Source organism: Elephas maximus, chromosome 16, assembly GCF_024166365.1.
Source record: "Elephas maximus indicus isolate mEleMax1 chromosome 16, mEleMax1 primary haplotype, whole genome shotgun sequence".
Lineage (NCBI taxonomy): Eukaryota > Metazoa > Chordata > Mammalia > Proboscidea > Elephantidae > Elephas > Elephas maximus.
The window spans coordinates 4121934-4141224 of NC_064834.1; the positions used below are offsets into that span (position 1 = coordinate 4121934).

The 19291-nt window shown below is 38.9% G+C and overlaps 1 protein-coding gene across 10 annotated transcripts in view; it reads left to right on the forward strand.

The window, feature by feature from the left end:
* MARCHF8 (membrane associated ring-CH-type finger 8) overlaps positions 1-19291 on the forward strand; it is a 177633-nt gene that overhangs the window by 48287 nt on the left and 110055 nt on the right. For all 10 annotated transcript variants that reach the window (XM_049855548.1, XM_049855557.1, XM_049855555.1 and 7 more), the window contains one exon: positions 13373-13552. In XM_049855548.1, coding sequence (XP_049711505.1) covers positions 13451-13552 — 102 coding nt within the window. In that variant the 5' untranslated portion in view covers positions 13373-13450. The remainder of the gene's footprint in view (positions 1-13372; positions 13553-19291) is intronic.

Consider the following 19291-nt stretch of genomic DNA (forward strand, 5'->3'; position numbering starts at 1 on the left):
ATTTTTAGGATTGTTGGCAGGAAATTGAGGAACTTTTTTTCAGTAAATACTGTTTAAACAGCGAAAGTGCCTGAGCTCATGGTTAGATCCCAGGCACGTGGGCTTCATTCACACAAGGCAGTCTGTTGTTAAGAGAGAACAATCTATTCTCTGGTGGGAAGAAGGCTTTCACTATTTTGGAACAAGGGATTTTTTTTTATAACCATGATTAAAAGAATAAAACATTTACTAACAGCCTGTGTTTATTATTTTTTCTGTGTTCTGTTAAGGATGATGGTTCCCGCCACAGGCACATTTCTCCCATAGCAACAGGGCCAGACACACTGAGCAAAAGCAGCGTCAGCACACAGACAGCAAAGACTCAGACGCATTAACAGCAGTCAAGGACTAACCTTTCCTCATCTGCAGTGCTACAGTGCTGCGCTCCTCTTTGCTACCACTTCATGTTTGGAGCTGCCATTTCTGCTGATGTTGTAAAGGACATTCCAGTGCAGTTGCATTTTATGAGAAGTATACAAACTGGAAACAGTATGTTGTGTGTTGTCGAGGCAATTCTACTCATCATGACTCTATAGGACAGAGTAGAACTGCCCCATAGGGTTTCCTAGGTTCTAATCTTTATGGGAGGAGATCTCCAGGTCTTTTCTCCCATGGAGCTGCTCGTGGGTTGGAACCACTGCCCTTTTGGGTAGCAGCCAAGCACTTAACCATTGTGCCATCAGGGCTCCTTTGGGAACAGTATGACATGAAAATATTAATAAAGTCTTAAAGTCTTACTATGTGTAAAATAGGAAACTCTGGTGGCATAGTGGTTAAGAGCTATGGCTGCTAACCAAAAGGTTGGCAGTACAAATACACCAGGCATTCCTTGGAAACTCTATGGGGCAGTTCTATTCTGTCCTGTAGGGTTACTATGAAATAATGAAGTTCTCCAAAATCAGTAACTTTGGAATGAAAGTCAGGTGTAAGAAGAAAGCCACGCTATTCCCACGATGCACACTATACTGTTGTTCAAGGGAGAACATGCTGCAAAAACAGGAAATGCTGAAAAAAATCAAAAGGAGTATAGAGTGAACACTACAGTGGTGGTTAACATCTCTGTGTGCGGCTGAGAACACATCCCTCACTCTGCATGCTTTCCTGTGGACAAATTGGGGTTGGGTACTGTGCGGCCTTTAGAGACACATTCCTTAGAGAGGATGGAACTACTCTTTTATGGTTGTATACTCATCGATAACGTAAAATTCTGACTATTGCCAACCTTTGTGGAGTGCCTTCAGCTTTTTACTTTGGCTCCTTAAAAAAGTATATTTAAACTGTAAAAGTGATATGACATCACCACTAAAGATTTGAGAAATGGAAAAATGAAAAATCATTTATAATATCACTTCATGAAACTGCTGTCAGCATTTTTATGAATTCCCTTGTAGGATTTTTGCTTGTGTAGGTATTTGCACAGTTGTGGTTTTAATGGCAGGATTGCTTTATCACCTGCTTTTATCACACCCGTGTTTCTTTGTTGCTTGTAATGACAGCATAGTAGTTCTTTGATTGTTCCAGGACCACTGTTTACTTGGCGTTTTCCACTTTGAGGCACTTAAGGTTACTTTATGTTTTTCTTCATTGTAAATAATGTTATGTTGAAAATCTTTGAGCTGGTATATTTTTGCACATTTTCTCAATCCAATGGTTTCTGAGCCCTGATGCCCAGCAGTTCTCCAGGTGGGCATTTAGAGTGTATGATGTATCAGGACTGTGAGAGCACAAGCATTAGTACATGTTGGTCAATGATAGGCGTCACCATGTTTTTGTAGAATTCTGTAAAGGGAAAAAATAGTTCCTTGAGTTATTCTCTCTCCTTGACTATTAAAATGTTAAGTGACAATCCAGTGGCTCTGGTTTACTAGCTCTAGTTCCTTTCTCGTGAAGTAGATATTCCTGTGCCCTGACCATTTATCTATGGGGATGTTAATATTTTCAGACTGTTTTCGTGTTAACGTTTTATGTTTAAAAAGATGCTAACTTTCTGTTCTGTATGGTATGACTATTTTTCCAATCTTTTGTTTGCCTATTTATTCTTGCTAATTATAGAGTCATACCTGTTGTCTTAGGGTCAGTTCTCTAGAGAAGCAAAACCAGTGAAGTGTGTATGTATGTGTATATGTATATACATGCATATATATAGAGAGAGAGACAAAGAATAAGAGAGGGAGAGAGAGATTTATCTCAAAGAAATGGCTCACACAGTTGTGGAGGATGGAAAGTCCCAAATCTGTGGGTCAGGCATCAGGCTGGAGGCTTCTCCTGACTCACATAGATGCAGGGTCTGATGAACCCCAGATCAGCAGGTCAGACGGCAGGCTACTGGCTCACAGGCTGTGGAGGCAGACAAACCCAAGATTGGCAGGTAAGACAGCGGGCTGCTGGCTCAAGGCCCAAGAATTGGAGGTCAGATGATGATGAGCCAAATATAGGCACCAAAGCAGAGTAAAAGCCAGCAAGCTTTGCCAGGAGGTCCACGTATATTGTATGCAGGCCATACCCCCAAGGAAACTCCCTTTCAGCTGATTGACTGCTTTTAAAGCAGATCTCATTGTGGAGGTAATTAACGTTATATCAGATTTCATCATGGAGGCGATTGCATCATTATGTAACTGCCAAACTATATCATAACTGCCAGACTACTGAGAATCATGGCCCAGCCAAGTTGACACACAACCTTAACCATCATAGTTATAAACTATTTTTTTCTGCGTGCGTGATTTTTCCCCCCTCTTAATTCTAGGCTTAGAAAGTCATTCTCCCTTTAGTTCTTTAATATATTCATTTGCTGTTAAATTTTGTTCTATTTTTCTTGTTTTAACCTTATATCCATCAGAATTTATTTTGATGAATGAACTGATTTCTTCCCTTTCAAATTGTTAACCAGTTATCGTAACACCCTTATTGAGTAACATCCCTTTCCTGTAAGTTTGTGCTGCTTCCTTTTTCAGCAGTTGTACTCTTCTTTATGATTGAGTCAGTTTCTGGGCCATCTTTTGGGTCTTGCACATGTACTTGCTGTTTAATCATAGTTGTCTTATAATGTTTTAATATCTCATGGGACTCATTTCCCTGTTGCTTCTACCAGAACATTTTATTTGATCATCTCATTTATTCTTACGTATAACTTTAGAATCATTTTGTCAAGTAAAAAGTATTGCTCAGACTTTGAAATTACATTAAATATACAGTTTAAATTGGGGAGAACAAATGTTTCTTGGAGTATTGAAACATACTTCTAAAATTTCTGAATGGAATATGATGCTTTTCATGAAAAAGTTCCTAAGTAGCTCTTATATCATTTATCTTTAATTATTTTATTGTTGTACAGAGGTGTTGGTTACTTTAAAATACTTTTATACTGAAGAATACATTACTGATTTTATACCAATATTCCTGACTGATGCCAGTAGCTCTTAGAAAATGCCTTTAGACTTTATCTCTTCCATTGTATTAGAAAGCTGTCTCTTTATTTTCAAGTCTTAACTCTATTCATAGCAAAATCTAATCCTATTCTAAATAATAGCGGTGATAATGGGCTTATTTTGCTTTCTAGTTTTATTAGAATGCCTCTTTTAAGAGTTTTTCTGTGTGAATGTAATGTTACATTTTGATTTGAGGTAGGTATTTTTTCAGTTAGGATTTCTAAAAGCTTTTCAGATTCTGTATTGATGTTGGATTTGATTATTAGTTTATGGCATAGAATGATAAAAACTACTTTTCAGTTTTTCCTAGGGAAGTGGATTCTTTTCGTCTGTGTGCAGGTGTTACCCAATATGCTGGCGACTCCCAAGGAGGCACTGTGAGCATGTCTTGGCTTTCCCAGGGCCTGTTGTGCTGAGAGTGCCCCGGGTGGGCTCACTTCCTCCCCTGCCCCTGCTCCTCCTGTGCATTCCCCGTCATGTGACTGGCAGGGGCAGAAACCAGGAGATACCATAGATGCCTCGCTGGTTAAGTCAGGCTTTATTGTCCAGTTGTCTCTCTCCTCTCTCCATGTCCACTGCTTTGACTCAGGCTTTGGTCAGTCAATACTGTGTATCTACAGCTAGTCTCTTCACTCTACTTACTGCTTTTTTCCTTTCTTTTGTCTTCTAACTGCTTTGCACAGGCTTCTCATTTTTTATATGAAATGTACTTGTGATAAAGACAGGCTTAACTTAAAGCTGTTTATTCTGACAGTGCCAGTCAAGATGTTAAGATACAACAGATGGCAGTGGAAAGGAGCAGGGTACAGCTGGGGCCTGGCACCCTGTAAGCAAGGGCACGGGGGAGTGTGCTGATGGCTGGGCTGGGGCTGCAGGCCCTCAGGGAGGCTGTGACTGGCATCTTTGTCTTCTCCTGGCTGTCACTTTGTAGTCTGTATCTCTCCGTGGCATTGTTGTTGGAATGGACAGAATCCTTCATTTATCGTGAACATCTGGAGAACCCGAATAACAGTTTGATTGTTAAATCACATTGGAAAAGAGAGGCCCTGGTCATCTTGGGAACTGGGCCTTCCTACCTCTCCCCCTACAGGGATGGCGTTGTCAGCTTTGCTTCCCCTCACTCAGAGTCAAGCTGCCTAGAAGTCCTGAGTATGTGTCAGAAAGGATTTGAGGTACCAGTTGTGTAAATCTTATATCTGACTGAGGCATAAGGGGACGGAAAATAGTCTTGGAAAAACAAAGCAAATAAACAGGCCTTTGTGATGTGGTGAAAGGAGTCATTGTAAATGCCTGAAAAGCATGCTGGGAAAATGTGCGCATGTAGACCCTCTTTATTCATCTCCCTCATAACCTTGTGAACTGAGTACAGGGTATTACCCTTCTGCTTTACAGACGAGGACACAGGGATTTGCAAACATTTTCTCCCACTCAGTGAGCTGTCTTTTCATTTTTTTGGTGGTATCCTTTGAGACACAAAAGTTACTAATTTTGATGATGTCCACTTTATTATTTTCTTCTGTTGCTTGTGGTTTTGGTGTGATACCTAAGAATTTATTGCCAAATCAAAGGTCACAAAGATTAACTCCTATGTTTTCTTCTGAGTTTCATAATTTTGACTTTTACGTTTAGGTCTCTGATCCGTTTTGAGTTAATTTTTGTATGTGATTTGAGGTAAGAATCCAACTTCATTCTCAAATTGTCCCAGCACCATTTGTTGAAAAGATTATTCTTTCCCCCTTGAATTTTTTGGTATCCTTGTCAAAAATCAATTGACCATATATACATTGGTTTATTTTTGGACTCTCAATTTTATTCCATTGACCTATATGTCTGTCCCATGCCATTACCACACTGTCCTGATTACTGAGCCTTTGTAATGTATTTTGAAGTTGGGAAATATGAATTCTCCAACATTATCTTTTTCAAGATTGTTTTGGCTAGTCTGAGTTCCTTGCATTACCACACATGAATTTAAGATCAGTTTGTCAATTTCTGCAAAGAAGCCAACTGTGTTTTTAATGGGGATTGCATTGAATCAGTAGATCAGTTTGGGGAGTATTGCTGTCTTAGCAATATTAAGACTTCAGTCCATGAATATGGATGTTCATTTTCATATTTTTATACAACTAGCTTTGGCAGTCCAGTTCTTGTAGATATGAGTGTTCATCTTAGGTGTGCCGTGTTTTGCAAATTAGCACTGATAAGGCTGACTTCTAGTAGAATTCGAGTCTTCATGCCTGGATTATCAGGCAAAGTGTAAAGATTTAACTTTTAATTAAAGATGACTTGGTAACCCTGGTGGCTTAGTGGTTAAGACTTTAGCTCTTAACCAAAAGGTTGGCAGTTTGAATCCACCAGGTGCTCCTTGGAAACCCTATGGGGCAGTTCTACTCTGTCCTATCCTATAGGGTCACTGTGAGTCAGAATCCGCTCGCACAGGTTTGGGTTGTTTGGTTTGAGTTGTTATCAAACAGATCATACATGGGAATTATGCAAAGAGAATAAAAAAAAAAACTCTGTCCTATCCTATAGGGTCACTGTGAGTCAGAATCCGCTCGCACAGGTTTGGGTTGTTTGGTTTGAGTTGTTATCAAACAGATCATACATGGGAATTATGCAAAGAGAATAGTATGAGTAAATACCTCCTTTATGGTTGTCATATGAATTTTCACATAAAAAGTGGTGTGGTTTGTTTTCTAAAATTATCATTTTTATTCTAAGTATGTTTGGCATAGGAGAGGGATTGCTTTAGGCAAACATTCAGCCCTAGTACCCAAAGGTGAGGGTGCTTATTTATTAGAGAGTAGTGGGAGATACTATGAGTTGGAATCGACTTGATGGCAGTGGGTTTTTTTGGTTTAGTGGGAGATAAGCCTAGATGGCTGAGGTCCTTCAAAACTCTGCAAATTTAGATTGCTCTGACAGGAATCACAATAGAGGGTCCCGGACAGAGCTGGAGAAAAATGTAGAACAAACTTCTAACTCACAAAAAAAGACCAGACTTAACGTTCTGACGGAGACTGGAGAAACACCAAGATTATGGCCCCCGAACACCCATTTAGATTAGTAATGAAGTCTCTCCTGAGGTTCACCCTTCAGCCAAAGATTAGACAGGCCCATAAAGCAAAATGAGACCAGAAGGGCACAAAAGCCCGGGGGCAAGGACTAGAAGACAGGAGGGGACAGGAAAACTGGCAATGGGGAACCAAAGGTCAAGAAGGGGAGAGTGTTTACATGTCGTGGGGTTGGTAACCAGCGTCACAAAACAATGTGTGTACTAATTGTTTAATGAGAACCTAGTTTGTTCTGTAAATCTCCATCTAAATTACAATTAAAAGAAAAAAAAAACTCTGCAAATTTAATTCCCTAAACAATTAATTGGTTGTTTTTCTTAATTGTTTTGTATTCTGATTAGAGATTTATATTTGGGCTTTTCAATGAGAATTTAAACCTTAATGTTTTGCTGCTTAGTTAATTGTTTCTAAGTTTTAATGCAGAAACAATTCAAGTGTGTTGCATATGTCATTAATATCTAAGCCACAAGCAGGAAAGCATGGAGATAGAAATATTTGTCATTCAGGATTATGTAAATATATTAGCATATGAACTTTGAGTTAGCCTTTAATACTCAATGAGTCTTGATCTATTCCCTATTAATAGCCTGAATTGGCAAGAAGAGATAATTTCTTACTGTTTCAGGTCTAATATCGAACACACTCTTTAATCCTGCAGGCCTACGCATGATTCTTAAAGCTTCGTTTGTGGCCTGTGTCTTCAAATGTTCACTTAAGCCATCTCAGTCTCTATTCCAGACCTATCCCACCATTTTCTTGGCTTTGACCCTGTCACCCATTGTTTTTCTTTATGACCTCATATCGTTCTTTGGATTTCATTCTTGGAAAAACTTCCCAACGTTTAATATCCATCCTTGGTCCGGATTCATATTTGCGCTCTCGAGTGTGTTGATTCTGCCTCTCCCCAAACACTCCTGTGCTTCAGCCCAGCTTCATGCACTTAAGCTGCGACATGAGCCATTGATGCTCCTGCCCTGCTGAGTCAGCCCTCCTCCCAACAGCAGGACATAAACCCTAAGACGAAGCAGCAACAACAAAAAGAATGGCAGTGAGGGGCACAAAGGATAGCAGTCAACTGAAGGTATGGGTGATGCTGGACTTCTGGGTGGACTAGAGGCTAGGGTGTCAAACCAGGTACCTGGTGTGGTGCTGTCTTCCTGCGTTTGTGTTTCTCTGGCATAAACAGTCCTCTCAGGCTTGTCATGGACATGTGCCAATGATGTCATAATGACGACTATACTAGAAGCACCAGAGGCAACTATATTGTTATGATATGTGGGGGGGCTTTGCGCGTGGTTAGTTTTAAGTATTCGAAAAGGCCTCATGGGGTCTGTCATCTGTGACGGAGGATTTTAGTGCATTAGTAATGAAAGCACTGCTCACCACTGACTGTTCTGATCTCCCGGAGAAGGTAAGGCAGCTCAGTAAGTAAGTGCCTCTTGTGTCGTTGAATGTGCTTGAATACAAATACGCAGACGTTTATTGGGCACAGTGCTCCATCCTGTGTCAGCCTCCTCAAAGGCTTGGAGTAGGTGATGTATAATATCTAAACATGAACGTTTTATTATTTGATGAACACCTAGTTGATCATCCACCTGTTATAAAATACTAGATTTTTTTTTATTAACTTTTATTGAGCTTCAAGTGAACGTTTACGTATCAAGTCAGACTGTCACATATAAGCTTATATACACCTTACTCCGTACTCCCACTTGCTCTCCCCCTAATGAGTCAGCCCTTCCAGTCTCTCCTTTCCTGACAATTTTGCCAGCTTCCAACTCTCTCTATCCTCCCATCCCCCCTCCAGACAGGCGATGCCAACACAGTCTCAAGTGACCACTTGATATAATTAGCTCACTCTTCATCAGCATCTCTCACCTACCCACTGTCCAGTCCCTTTCATGTCTGATGAGTTGTCTTCGGGGATGGTTCCTGTCCTGGGCCAACAGAAGGTTTGGGGACCATGACTGCCGGGATTCCTCTAGTCGCAGTCAGACCATTAAGTATGGTCCTTTTGTGAGAATTTGGGGTCTGCATCCCACTGATCTCCTGCTCCCTCAGGGGTTCTCTATTGTGTTCCCTGTCAGGGCAGTCGTCGATTGTGGCCGGGCACCAACTACTTCTTCTGGTCTCAGGATGATGTAGGTCTCTGGTTCATGTGGCCTTTTCTGTCTTTTGGGCTCTAGTTCTCATGTGACCTTGGTGTTCTTCATTCTCCGTTGCTCCAGGTGGGTTGAGACCAATTGATGCATCTTAGATGGCCGCTTGTTAGCATTTAAGACCCCAGACGCCACATTTCAAAGTGGGATGCAGAACGTTTTCATAATAGAATTATTTTGCCAATTGACTTAGAAGTCCCCTTAAACCATGGTCCCCAAACCCCCGCCCTTGCTCCACTGACCTTTGAAGCATTCATTTTATCCTGGAAACTTCTTTGCTTTTGGTCCAGTCCAGTTGAGCTGACCTTCCATGTATTGAGTATTCTCCTTCCCTTCACCCTAACCAGTAGTTGTTATCTACTAATTAATCAGTAAAAAAACCCTCTTCCACCCTCCCTCCCCGCCTCGTAACCACAAAAGTATGTGTTCTTCTCAGTTTATACTATTTCTCAAGATCTTATAATAGTGGTCTTATACAATATTTGTCCTTTTGCCACTGACTAATTTCGCTCAGCATAATGCCTTCCAGGTTCCTCCATGTTATGAAATGTTTCATAGATTCATCACTATTCTTTATCGATGCGTAGTATTCCATTGTGTGAGTATACCACAATTTATTTAACCATTCATCCGTTGATGGACACCTTGGTTGCTTCCAGCTTTTTGCTATTGTAAACAGAGCTGCAGTAAACATGGGTATGCATATATCCGTTTGTGTGAAGGCTCTTATTTCTCTAGGGTATATTCCGAGGAGTGGGATTTCTGGGTTGTATGGTAGTTCTATTTCTAACTGTTTAAGATATCGCCAGATAGATTTCCAAAGTGGTTGTAGCATTTTACGTTCCCACCAGCAGTGTATAAGAGTTCCAATCTCTCCACAGCCTCTCCAACATTTATTATTTTGTGTTTTTTGGATTAATGCCAGCCTTGTTGGAGTGAGATGGAATCTCATCGTGGTTTTAATTTGCACTTCTCTAATGGCTAATGATCGAGAGCATTTTCTCATGTATCTGTTAGCTGCCTGAATATCTTCTTTAGTGAAGTGTGTGTTCATATCCTTTGCCCACTTCTTGATTGGGTTGTTTGTCTTTTTGTGGTTGAGTTTTGACAGAATCATATAGATTTTAGAGATCAGGTGCTGGTCGGAGATGTCATAGCTGAAAATTCTTTCCCAGTCTGTAGGTAGTCTTTTTACTCTTTTGGTGAAGTCTTTAGATGAGCATAGGTGTTTGATTTTTAGGAGCTCCCAGTTATCTGGTTTCTCTTCGTCATTTTTGGTAATGTTTTGTATTCTGTTTATGCCTTGTAGTAGGGCTCCTAACGTTGTCCCTATTTTTTCTTCCATGATCTTTATCGTTTTAGTCTTTATGTTTAGGTCTTTGATCCACTTGGAGTTAGTTTTTGTGCATGGTGTGAGGTATGGGTCCTGTTTCATTTTTTTGCAAATGGATATCCAGTTATGCCAGCACCATTTGTTAAAAAGACTATCTTTTCCCCAATTAACTGACTCTGAGACTTTGCCAATATCAGCTGCTCGTATGTGGATGTATTTATATCTGGGTTCTCAATTCTGTTCCACTGGTCTATGTGCCTGTTGTTGTACCAGTACCAGGCTGTTTTGACTACTGTGGCTGTATAATAGGTTCTGAAATCGGGTAGAGTGAGGCCTCCCACTTTCTTCTTCTTTTTCAGTAATGCTTTGCTTATCCGAGGCTTCTTTTCCTTCCATGTGAAGTTGGTGATTTGTTTCTCTATCACCTTAAAAAATGACATCGGAGTTTGGATCGGAAGTGCATTGCATGTATAGATGGCTTTTGGTAGAATAGACATTTTTACTATGTTAAGTCTTCCTATCCATGAGCAAGGTATGTTTTTCCACTTAAGTATGTCCTTTTGAATTTCTTGTAGTAGAGCTTTGTAGTTTTCTTTGTATAGGTCTTTTCCATCCTTGGTAAGATTTATTCCTAAGTGTTTTATCTTCCTGGGGGCTACTGTGAATGGTATTGATTTGGTTATTTCCTCTTTGATGTTCTTTTTGTTGATGTAGAGGAATCCAAGTGATTTTTGTATGTTTATCTTCTAACCTGAGACTCTGCCAAACTCTTCTATTAGTTTCAGTAGTTTTCTGGTGGATTCGTTGGGGTGTTCTGTGTATAAGATCATGTCATCTGCAAATAGAGATAATTTTACTTCCTCTTTGCCAATCCGGATGCCCTTTATTTCTTTGTCTAGCCTAATTGCTCAGCCTTACATACCTGGTATAAATCCGACTTGGTCATGGTGAATTATTTTTTTGATATGTTGTTGAATTGTATTGGCTAGCATTTTGTTGAGGATTTTTGCATCTATGTTCATGAAGGATATAGGTCTGTAATTTTCTTTTTTTGTAATGTCTTTACCTGGCTTTGGTATCAGGGAGATGGTGGCTTCATAGAATGAGTTGGGTAGTATTCCATCATTTTCTATGCTTTGAAGTACCTTTAGTAGTAGTGGTGTTAACTCTTCTCTGAAAGTTCGGTAGAACTCTGCAGTGAAGCCGTCCGGGCCAGGGCTTTTTTTTGTTGGGAGTTTTTTGATTACCGTTTCAATCTCTTTTTTTGTTATGGGTCTATTTAGTTGTTCTACTTCTGAATGTGTTAGTTTAGGTAGGTAGTGTTTTTCCAGGAATTCATCCATTTCTTCTAGGTTTGCAAATTTGTTAGAGTACAATTTTTTGTAGTAATCTGATATGATTCTTTTAATTTCAGTTGGGTCTGTTGTGATGTGGCCCTTCTCGTTTCTTATTCAGGTTATTTGTTTCCTTTCCTGTATTTCTTTAGTCAGTCTAGCCAATGGTTTATCAATTTTGTTAATTTTTTCAGAGAACCAGCTTTTGGCTTTGTTAATGCTTTCAATTGTTTTTCTGTTCTCTAATTCATTTAGTTCAGCTCTAATTTTTATTATTTGTTTTCTTCTGGTGCCTGATGGATTCTTTTGCTGCTCACTTTCTATTTGTTCAAGTTGTAGGGACAGTTCTCTGATTTTGGCTCTTTCTTCTTTTTGTATGTGTGCATTTATCGATATAAAAAATACAAGATTTTTAAAAACAGAACATTTTAGCTTTTTTTTTCCCCGCACGTGTTGCTCTTTCCAGTTTCTTGTTCATTTCCGGTTCTCATTGATTAGAGAGTCATGCGAAAGAATCCATTTTGTGAATCCTTTTGTCTTCAGCTTGGTTACTGACACTGTCAGAGGTAGGGCCACCTCCTCAACCCCACCCCCACCCCCAGCCATCAGCCTCACAAACACCTCCCTTTGGTCCAGAGCAGAGTTTAGGGACATTTGGAATAAATGGCTGCTTGTCAAATGTGACCTTAGGATTGTCAGGTCCCACTGTTTACCTTCCCTGCCTGTGCTTATCCCCAATACATGTGTGATAAATGGAAATTCCCAAAGGAGAGGTCCTTTTTTTTTTTTTGATTTAAGCCCCTCTGTTAAAATTCGAACAGTGTGAAACGTCACTATGTTAAATCTTACGAATAATTTGGATACTTCATGTTCAATTGGTTTTGTATGCAGGGTTTGATAAATAGTGGATGGAAGGGGGAAGAGAGAGAGAAGGAGAAAGAGGGAACACACAATTCAATAACTAGGCACTTTAAAGGAAAAGTGAGAGAAAACCAGAAAAGGAGCAAGAGTGCCTGGAGTCATTGAACACAACTTATACAGACAGTATTATCTTATCCAGGGGTAAACTTGGCATGGTTCCCAGGTGACCAGGTAAACATATGAATGTCTATGATGACCCTGGCAAACCCCTCAGTGCAGGGATTGGCATATTGAGCCCATGGGCCACATCCATCATGCCACCTGCGTTTTTAAATACAATTTTATTGGAATATAAAACCTGAACTAAACCCATTGCTGTTGAGTCGATTTTGACGCATAGCGACCCTGTAGGGCAGAGTAGAACTGCCTCGTAAAGTTTCTAAGGAGCGCCTGATGGATTTGAACTGCTGACCTTTTGGTCCGCAGCTGTAGCACTTAACCACTGTGCCACCAGGGCTACCTGTTGGAACAAAGTTACTGTCATTCATTTACATACTCTCTGTGGCCTCTTTCATGCTACAAGGGTATATAGTTGAGTAGTTGTAACAGATACAGCCCGCAGAGCCTAAAATATTTACTCTCTGGCCCTTTATAGCAGAAGCTTGTCAACACCTAGTCTAAAGAGTCTAGACTTTTCCAACGTTAAGCATGGATCACAGATACCTTGAATTTATTTTAGACTTCCTAACTTCTGATCTTATCGCTATGTGGATTCAAGGGCAGCAGTTTGAAGGAAAGGTTACCACTTATATCAGGATGAATGCTCGTTCAAGAAAAAAAGTTAAACTTCAAAAATATTTTTATAATAAAGGATGGCGCTGCTGTATTTCAAACCTAAATATTAAAAAAAAAATAGCTAGTGGAAAATTAATCTCCGATTATACACGGACCTCTTCCACCAGCCTTCTCCTTTAGGAGCTCCCTTCTTACTACATGAGAAAAATGTCCCCATTTTTTTTTTTTTCCGTGGACATTGATCTTCTATCATTTTTGAAGACCAAGCATTATATTATTTGAATATAAGTATAAAATACTGATCTTGGTATTTTACCTTAGTTCTGATCTGTTTTCCTCTCTGTCTCAGCTTGAAATCCATGGCCCAAAATGAGCCTGCCAGTGGAGACGCTCTCTGGTAAAGACGGCGACCAGAGAGGAAGCTGGGATGAGCATGCCACTGCGTCAGATCTCTGCCGTCCCGTCCCAGGGTGCCGCCGTCACTGGAGCCTACAGGACCAAGGCCAAAGAAAAGGAAAGGGAAGAACAGGTAATGGGGCTTGCAGATTGAATGCGAGGAAGGACCGGGAGGAGTCAGGCGTGACGCCCTACTTCCTACCTCACCTCTACTGTGTGCTTTACAAGCATTTGCTCATTCGTTGTCTTAATGTTTCCGTTCTGTAGTTGAACTTAATTGTTGCCCAAGACTGTAAAGAATCCTTGTTAAATCTAGAATTAGTTAGCCTTGTTTGAGTTTAGATCATTCTAGTTGATGGGACACTTTTTTTCATCATTCCATTAATAATTCTTAAAAAATCTATCGTTACCATAGCTTTTGAAGTACTTGGACTGTGGACAATGAAAGATCCCACATAAATGAAAAGAGGTTGCCGTATTGTTAGTTTGGGTTTTCCTTTTTTGTTTTTTTTACGTTGTCAGCCTGCACCCTTTCTGTTTTACTCAGCTCTTGGAAAGGAGGAGTAGTGTGGCCTGAATTGGTTGAAATGCCAACTGGGGACGGTGGCAGGATGGATGGTTTGTGAATGTAGTGCTGTTTTCAGTATTTTACTTTTTCCACAACTTGCTAGGGATGGGTGAATACCCCAGAATATTTTTTCCATGCTCTTTATCCCATCTTACCCCATCTGGATTTTAAAATACCACTGAATAGAACATTTCCTTAGCCTAGGGTGCTCCCCTACACCAGATGGAGACTGCCAGTTCCTTATTCATTGTAGTGTTGAATTTGGACACCAGATGGCAGGAATTTCTTGGTATCCATATGAGGAAGCTGTATAAACTTGTTTGAAATGGTTAGTATAAGGCTGGCCAAGAAAGGAAGATGTCCAAAATTTTAAGCTAGAAAGGGAGATTCTTTTTTAACACGAAACCATACTACAGACGGATAGGTAATTATTCAGTGAATGTGTACTGAATTGATCTATTTGCTATTCTTAAGGTTTAAATAAATAGCTTTATTTATTTAAATAAATAGAATTGGAATTTTGATTGGCATTGGGAAGAAAGAGACTATCCTGTCCTACCTTAATGTGGGGAGTAGTTTGAATAACTGATGGCTATGTGACAATTCTGGGAATCGTGGCACCCGGGTGAGGCCACAGATAGTGCAGAGGGGCTAAGACTGGGCCCCTTGAGAACTTTGGCAGCAGCTGGTGCTTAGCTGAAAATTTCCAGGGTCTGACATGTGGTATCAGCACTGGTTTGGAAGGTAAATTTTTGTCCGGTGAGCCCGTTTTTCTTCGTTCAGTTCCCCTGGCTCAGCAAATTTAACCCAGATTTTTTGGTACAATTTCTGATCCTTCTGTGTTTGGAAGGGAATGAGAGGAGGGAAGTAGATGCTATGCAGAGGTCCCGTTCCTTCTGTCAGCTGCTGTCTCAGAGCTGCAGGTGCAGTTTCTCTCTCCACCTTTGGGATAATACAAGGCAATTCAAGTATATCAGCAACAGTTTTGTTCCTTGTGAATCCTGTGAGAAGAGAGGAGCCTTGCATTTACCCAGAAAATCAGCAGAATCAATCCAGCCATTGACTTAGACACAATTTTACCTAGAGTCGCAGATGCAAAATGCATAGCCTGTATATGTAATTATTCTACAGAGTTAATGAATTTTGCATAGTAGTTAATACAGTGAATGAATGAATGCAGCTTCAGTGATAGGGGGACCACCATGAAGATAAGAGGAATGTTTTAGTAATCTGTAAAAGAATTTCTGCTCCTGTTACTTATAAACTGGGTACATGTTTCTTAAAGAGAAGCTTTTTTTCTCCCCCTTAGTGTTTTTATAAGCCTTGATCCATGGGCCTCCAGACCCTGGTCTTCATTTAGAAACCTGATATGGTGGTTATTTGTATTCTTTCAAAAGAAATGTAGTTTATAATTCTAGATTTCGTGAGGAATATTTTCTTTTTCCTTATAGTTTTTAAGAGTTATTGGAAAGTGTCTTGCTATTCTTTGTGGCTTTCTTTAGTTCTTGTGGGAGATTTTCAAGCATTTTCAGTCTTCTTTCAATTCTGAAACCTTTTCTTCTACCTTTAAGATGAACTGTGTACTCTGACTCTTTTGGGGATTGCTGATAGAGGTTAAATCTTCGTATTCTAATTGCTATTGTATTTTGTCAGATTCTTTCCATCAGGTCCTGTGGCCTTTTCCAAATTGTTGTTTTGGTGACTCAGCACTGCTGATTTTGATTTCTCCTACATCTGAGGAGGTTCTTTATTGATCTGTTGCCATCCTGATTTTTTTTTAATCCTATTTTTGATGAAAATATATACAGCAAAATCTCCCATTCCACAGTTTCTAGACATAACGATCACTGACATTGGTTAAATTCTTCGCATTGTGTCAGTATTCTTATTTCTTTCTTTTCTAGTTATTTCACTTCCATTTACTTAACCTCCCTGCCCCCCAACTTTCTCACCTGTGCTTGAAAATAGCTGTTGACCCTTTAGTCATATACATATATATGTGTGTATTTTTTTTTTAAGTATCCCAATACTCAAGGTGACAATCTTTATTCTTTGGGCTAAACAGGGCATAGTTTCAATTCAAGGTTTGAAGAGCAACTCAAGGCCATAGTGTTGGGGATTCCTCCAGCCTCAATAGGTCCAGTAAGTCCAGATTTTTTAAGAATTTGCAGTTATGTTCCACATTTTTCTCCCGTTTTATCAGGATTTCTCTATTATGCTCCTGATCAGAACATTCAGTAGTGGTAGCTGGGCACCATCTAGTTCTTCTGGTCTCAAAGTGGAGGAGGCAGTGGTTTATGTAGACAGTCCTGTAGTCCGGTTCCTTCTCTGATTCTTGGGTTTTCTTCTTTCTCTTTTGTTCTAATAAATAAAGACCAGTAGTTGTATCTTAGATGGCTGCTTATAAGCTTACTGGAGCTAACCGACATTTGACGTGGTCAATTACTGACCAACACTTGATGTGGTGAGTCTTTAATTTTAGCCGTTCTAATAGCCATTTTTTTTTAACATCTCGTGGATTTCATTTGTACATCCTGTGTGAGTAACGATGTTGTGCATCTTTTCATGTGCTTATTTACCATTTGTATATATTCTTTGTCAGAGCATCTATTAAAGCTTTTGCCCAGCTTTAAAATTTGGTGGTTTGTTTTCTTATTGTTGAGTTCTTAGCATTCTCTATATATTGCAGATACAAATCCTTTATGAGATATATGCTTTCCAAGTATTTTCTCTCAGTGTCTAGATCGTCTTTTCATTCTCCTACCAGTATCTTTCAAATACCAAAAGTTTTTAATTCTGATGAAGTCAACTTCATCCATTTTTTCTTTTATGCGTTGTCCTTTTTAGTGTTTAAGAAACCTTTGCCTAACCCAAGATTGCAAATAATCTCTTCTGTGTTTTCTTCTAGAAGCTTTATAGTTTTGGTTTTTATATGATCTGTATAGGGTCGCTATGAGTCAGAATCGACTCAACGGTAGTGGGTTGTTTTTTTTTTTTTTTGGTATTTTGAATTAATTTTTTCATATTGTGTGAAGTATATATCCAAGGTAATTTTTAAATTTTTAATATGAATATCCAGCTGTCCCAGCAGCATTTGTTGAATGGACTGTCCTTTCTCCATTGCGTTATCTTAAATCAGTTGTCCGTATATTTACATATACATATGTATATATATGGGTTTGTTTCTGTACTTTGTTTTGCTATTTTGACGTATTTGTCTGTCTTTACTCCAGTACTATACTGTCATGACTGCACTAGCTTTATAATAAGTCTTGAAATCAGGTAGTGTTCTTTTTCAAACTTGTTTTGGTTATTTTAGATGTTTTGTGTTTCCATATGAATTTTATCATCAGCTTGTCAATTTCTCCCGCAGAATGGCTTACAGGGATTTTTAATGAGATGGCATTGAATCTGTACATCTATTTGAGTAAGTATTGATATAGTAACAGTACTGAGTCTTGGTCTGTGAAGAATGCTTAAGTGCTGTGGCTCCTAGCCAAAAGGTCAGCAGTTCAAATCCACCAGCCGCTCATTGGAAATCCTATGCGGCAGTTCTCCTCTGTCCTATTTGGTTGTTACAAGTCGGAATCGACTTGACAGCACTGGGTTGGTTTTTTTTTTTTAATTTTTCTCAGCAGCGTTTCATAGATTTCAGTGTACAGGTCTTACACATCTTTTTAAATATCCCTAAATATTTTGCCAAAGTTACCTATTCTGGTAGCTTTTTTGTAGATTCCATTGGATTTTCTGTATAGGTGATCTTGCGATCTGTAAATAGTTTTACACCTTCCTTTTCTATCTGGATGCTGCCTGCCCTTCCTCATTCCTACTGCCTCTCTCTCTTTCCCTTCCCTGGCAAAAACTTCCAGTACTGTATTGAGCAGAAGTGATGGGAGCAGACAACTTTTGTCTTGTTCCCAACCTTAGGGTAAAAAACAACATTAAGTATGATGTTAGTTTTATGTGTCTTGTAGATACTTTTTATCAGCTTGAGGAAGCTCCCTTCTGTTCCTGGTTTGCTGAGTTTTGATCAGGAATGGAGGATTGATTTTGTCAATTTTTTTTCTGTATCTATTGAGAGGATCATAGGATTTTTATATTTTAGCTTCTTAATATAGTGATGTACATTGGTATTTTTTTGAATGTTAAACCAAGCCTGAATTCCTGGTATAAACCCTACTTGATTATGAAATATTATCCTTTTTGTATCATGTTGGAATTGAATTGCCAAAATTTTGTTTAGAATCTTTGCTTCTCTGTTTAAGAGAATTATTAGTCTGTAATTTTTCTTGATTGTAATATCTTCTTCTGATTTTGTTATAAGGGAAATGTTGGCCTCATTCAATGATTAGGGAATTATTCCTTCCTCTTCAGTATTTTGCAAGAGTTTCTATAGAATTGATATTATTTGTTCCTTAAAGGTTTGGTAGAATTAACAAAGGAAGCCACCTACTCATAGAATTTTCTTTGCAGGAAAGTTTTTCATTACAAGTTCAACATCTTTAATTGATATAAGGCTATTCAGGTTATCTCTTTCTTCATGAGTGAACTTTTAGAGTTTGTGTCCTTCAAGGAATTGATATATTTCATTGTTGAATTTATTGGCATAAAGTTGTTTATAATATTCCCTTATTATCCTTTTAGTATTTTAAAAATCTATAGTGATGTCACCACTTTCACCCCGATATTGATAATTTATGGCTTCTCTTGTTTTTCCTGATCATTTGACCAGATTTGTCGATTTTATTGATCTTCTCAAGGAACCAGCTTCTGATTTTACTGATTTTCTCTATTGTTTTTCCGTTTCTTTGGTTGCTGCCAATTCTTCCATCTGTGACTATTCTGGGTTTATTTTTCATTTGGTATCATCTGTCAGTTTTATTTTTAATAATCTTTATATCTTAGAAGAGTTTTAGATTCACCAGAAAAATTGTGAAGATAGTACAAAGCTCCCATATACCTCACACCTCCTGTCCCAAATTACATTACACTAGTGTAATATATTTGTCACAATTAATGAACCAACATGGATACATTATTATTAACTAAAGTCCATACTTTTTTCATATATTCTTAGTTTTTCCCGATGTTCCTTTTCTATGTGAGGATCCCTTTAGGATACGACATTACATTTAGTCATGTCGCCTTGGGCTCTTCTGGGCTGTGACAGTTTAGGTTTTCCGTGTGTTGAATGACCTTGATAGTTTTGAAGAGTACTGGTCAGGCATTTTGTAGGATGTCGTTCTGTTGGAATTTGTGTGGGATTTTTCTTTTCTTTTTTTTTTTTTTTTAGTTGTACTTTAG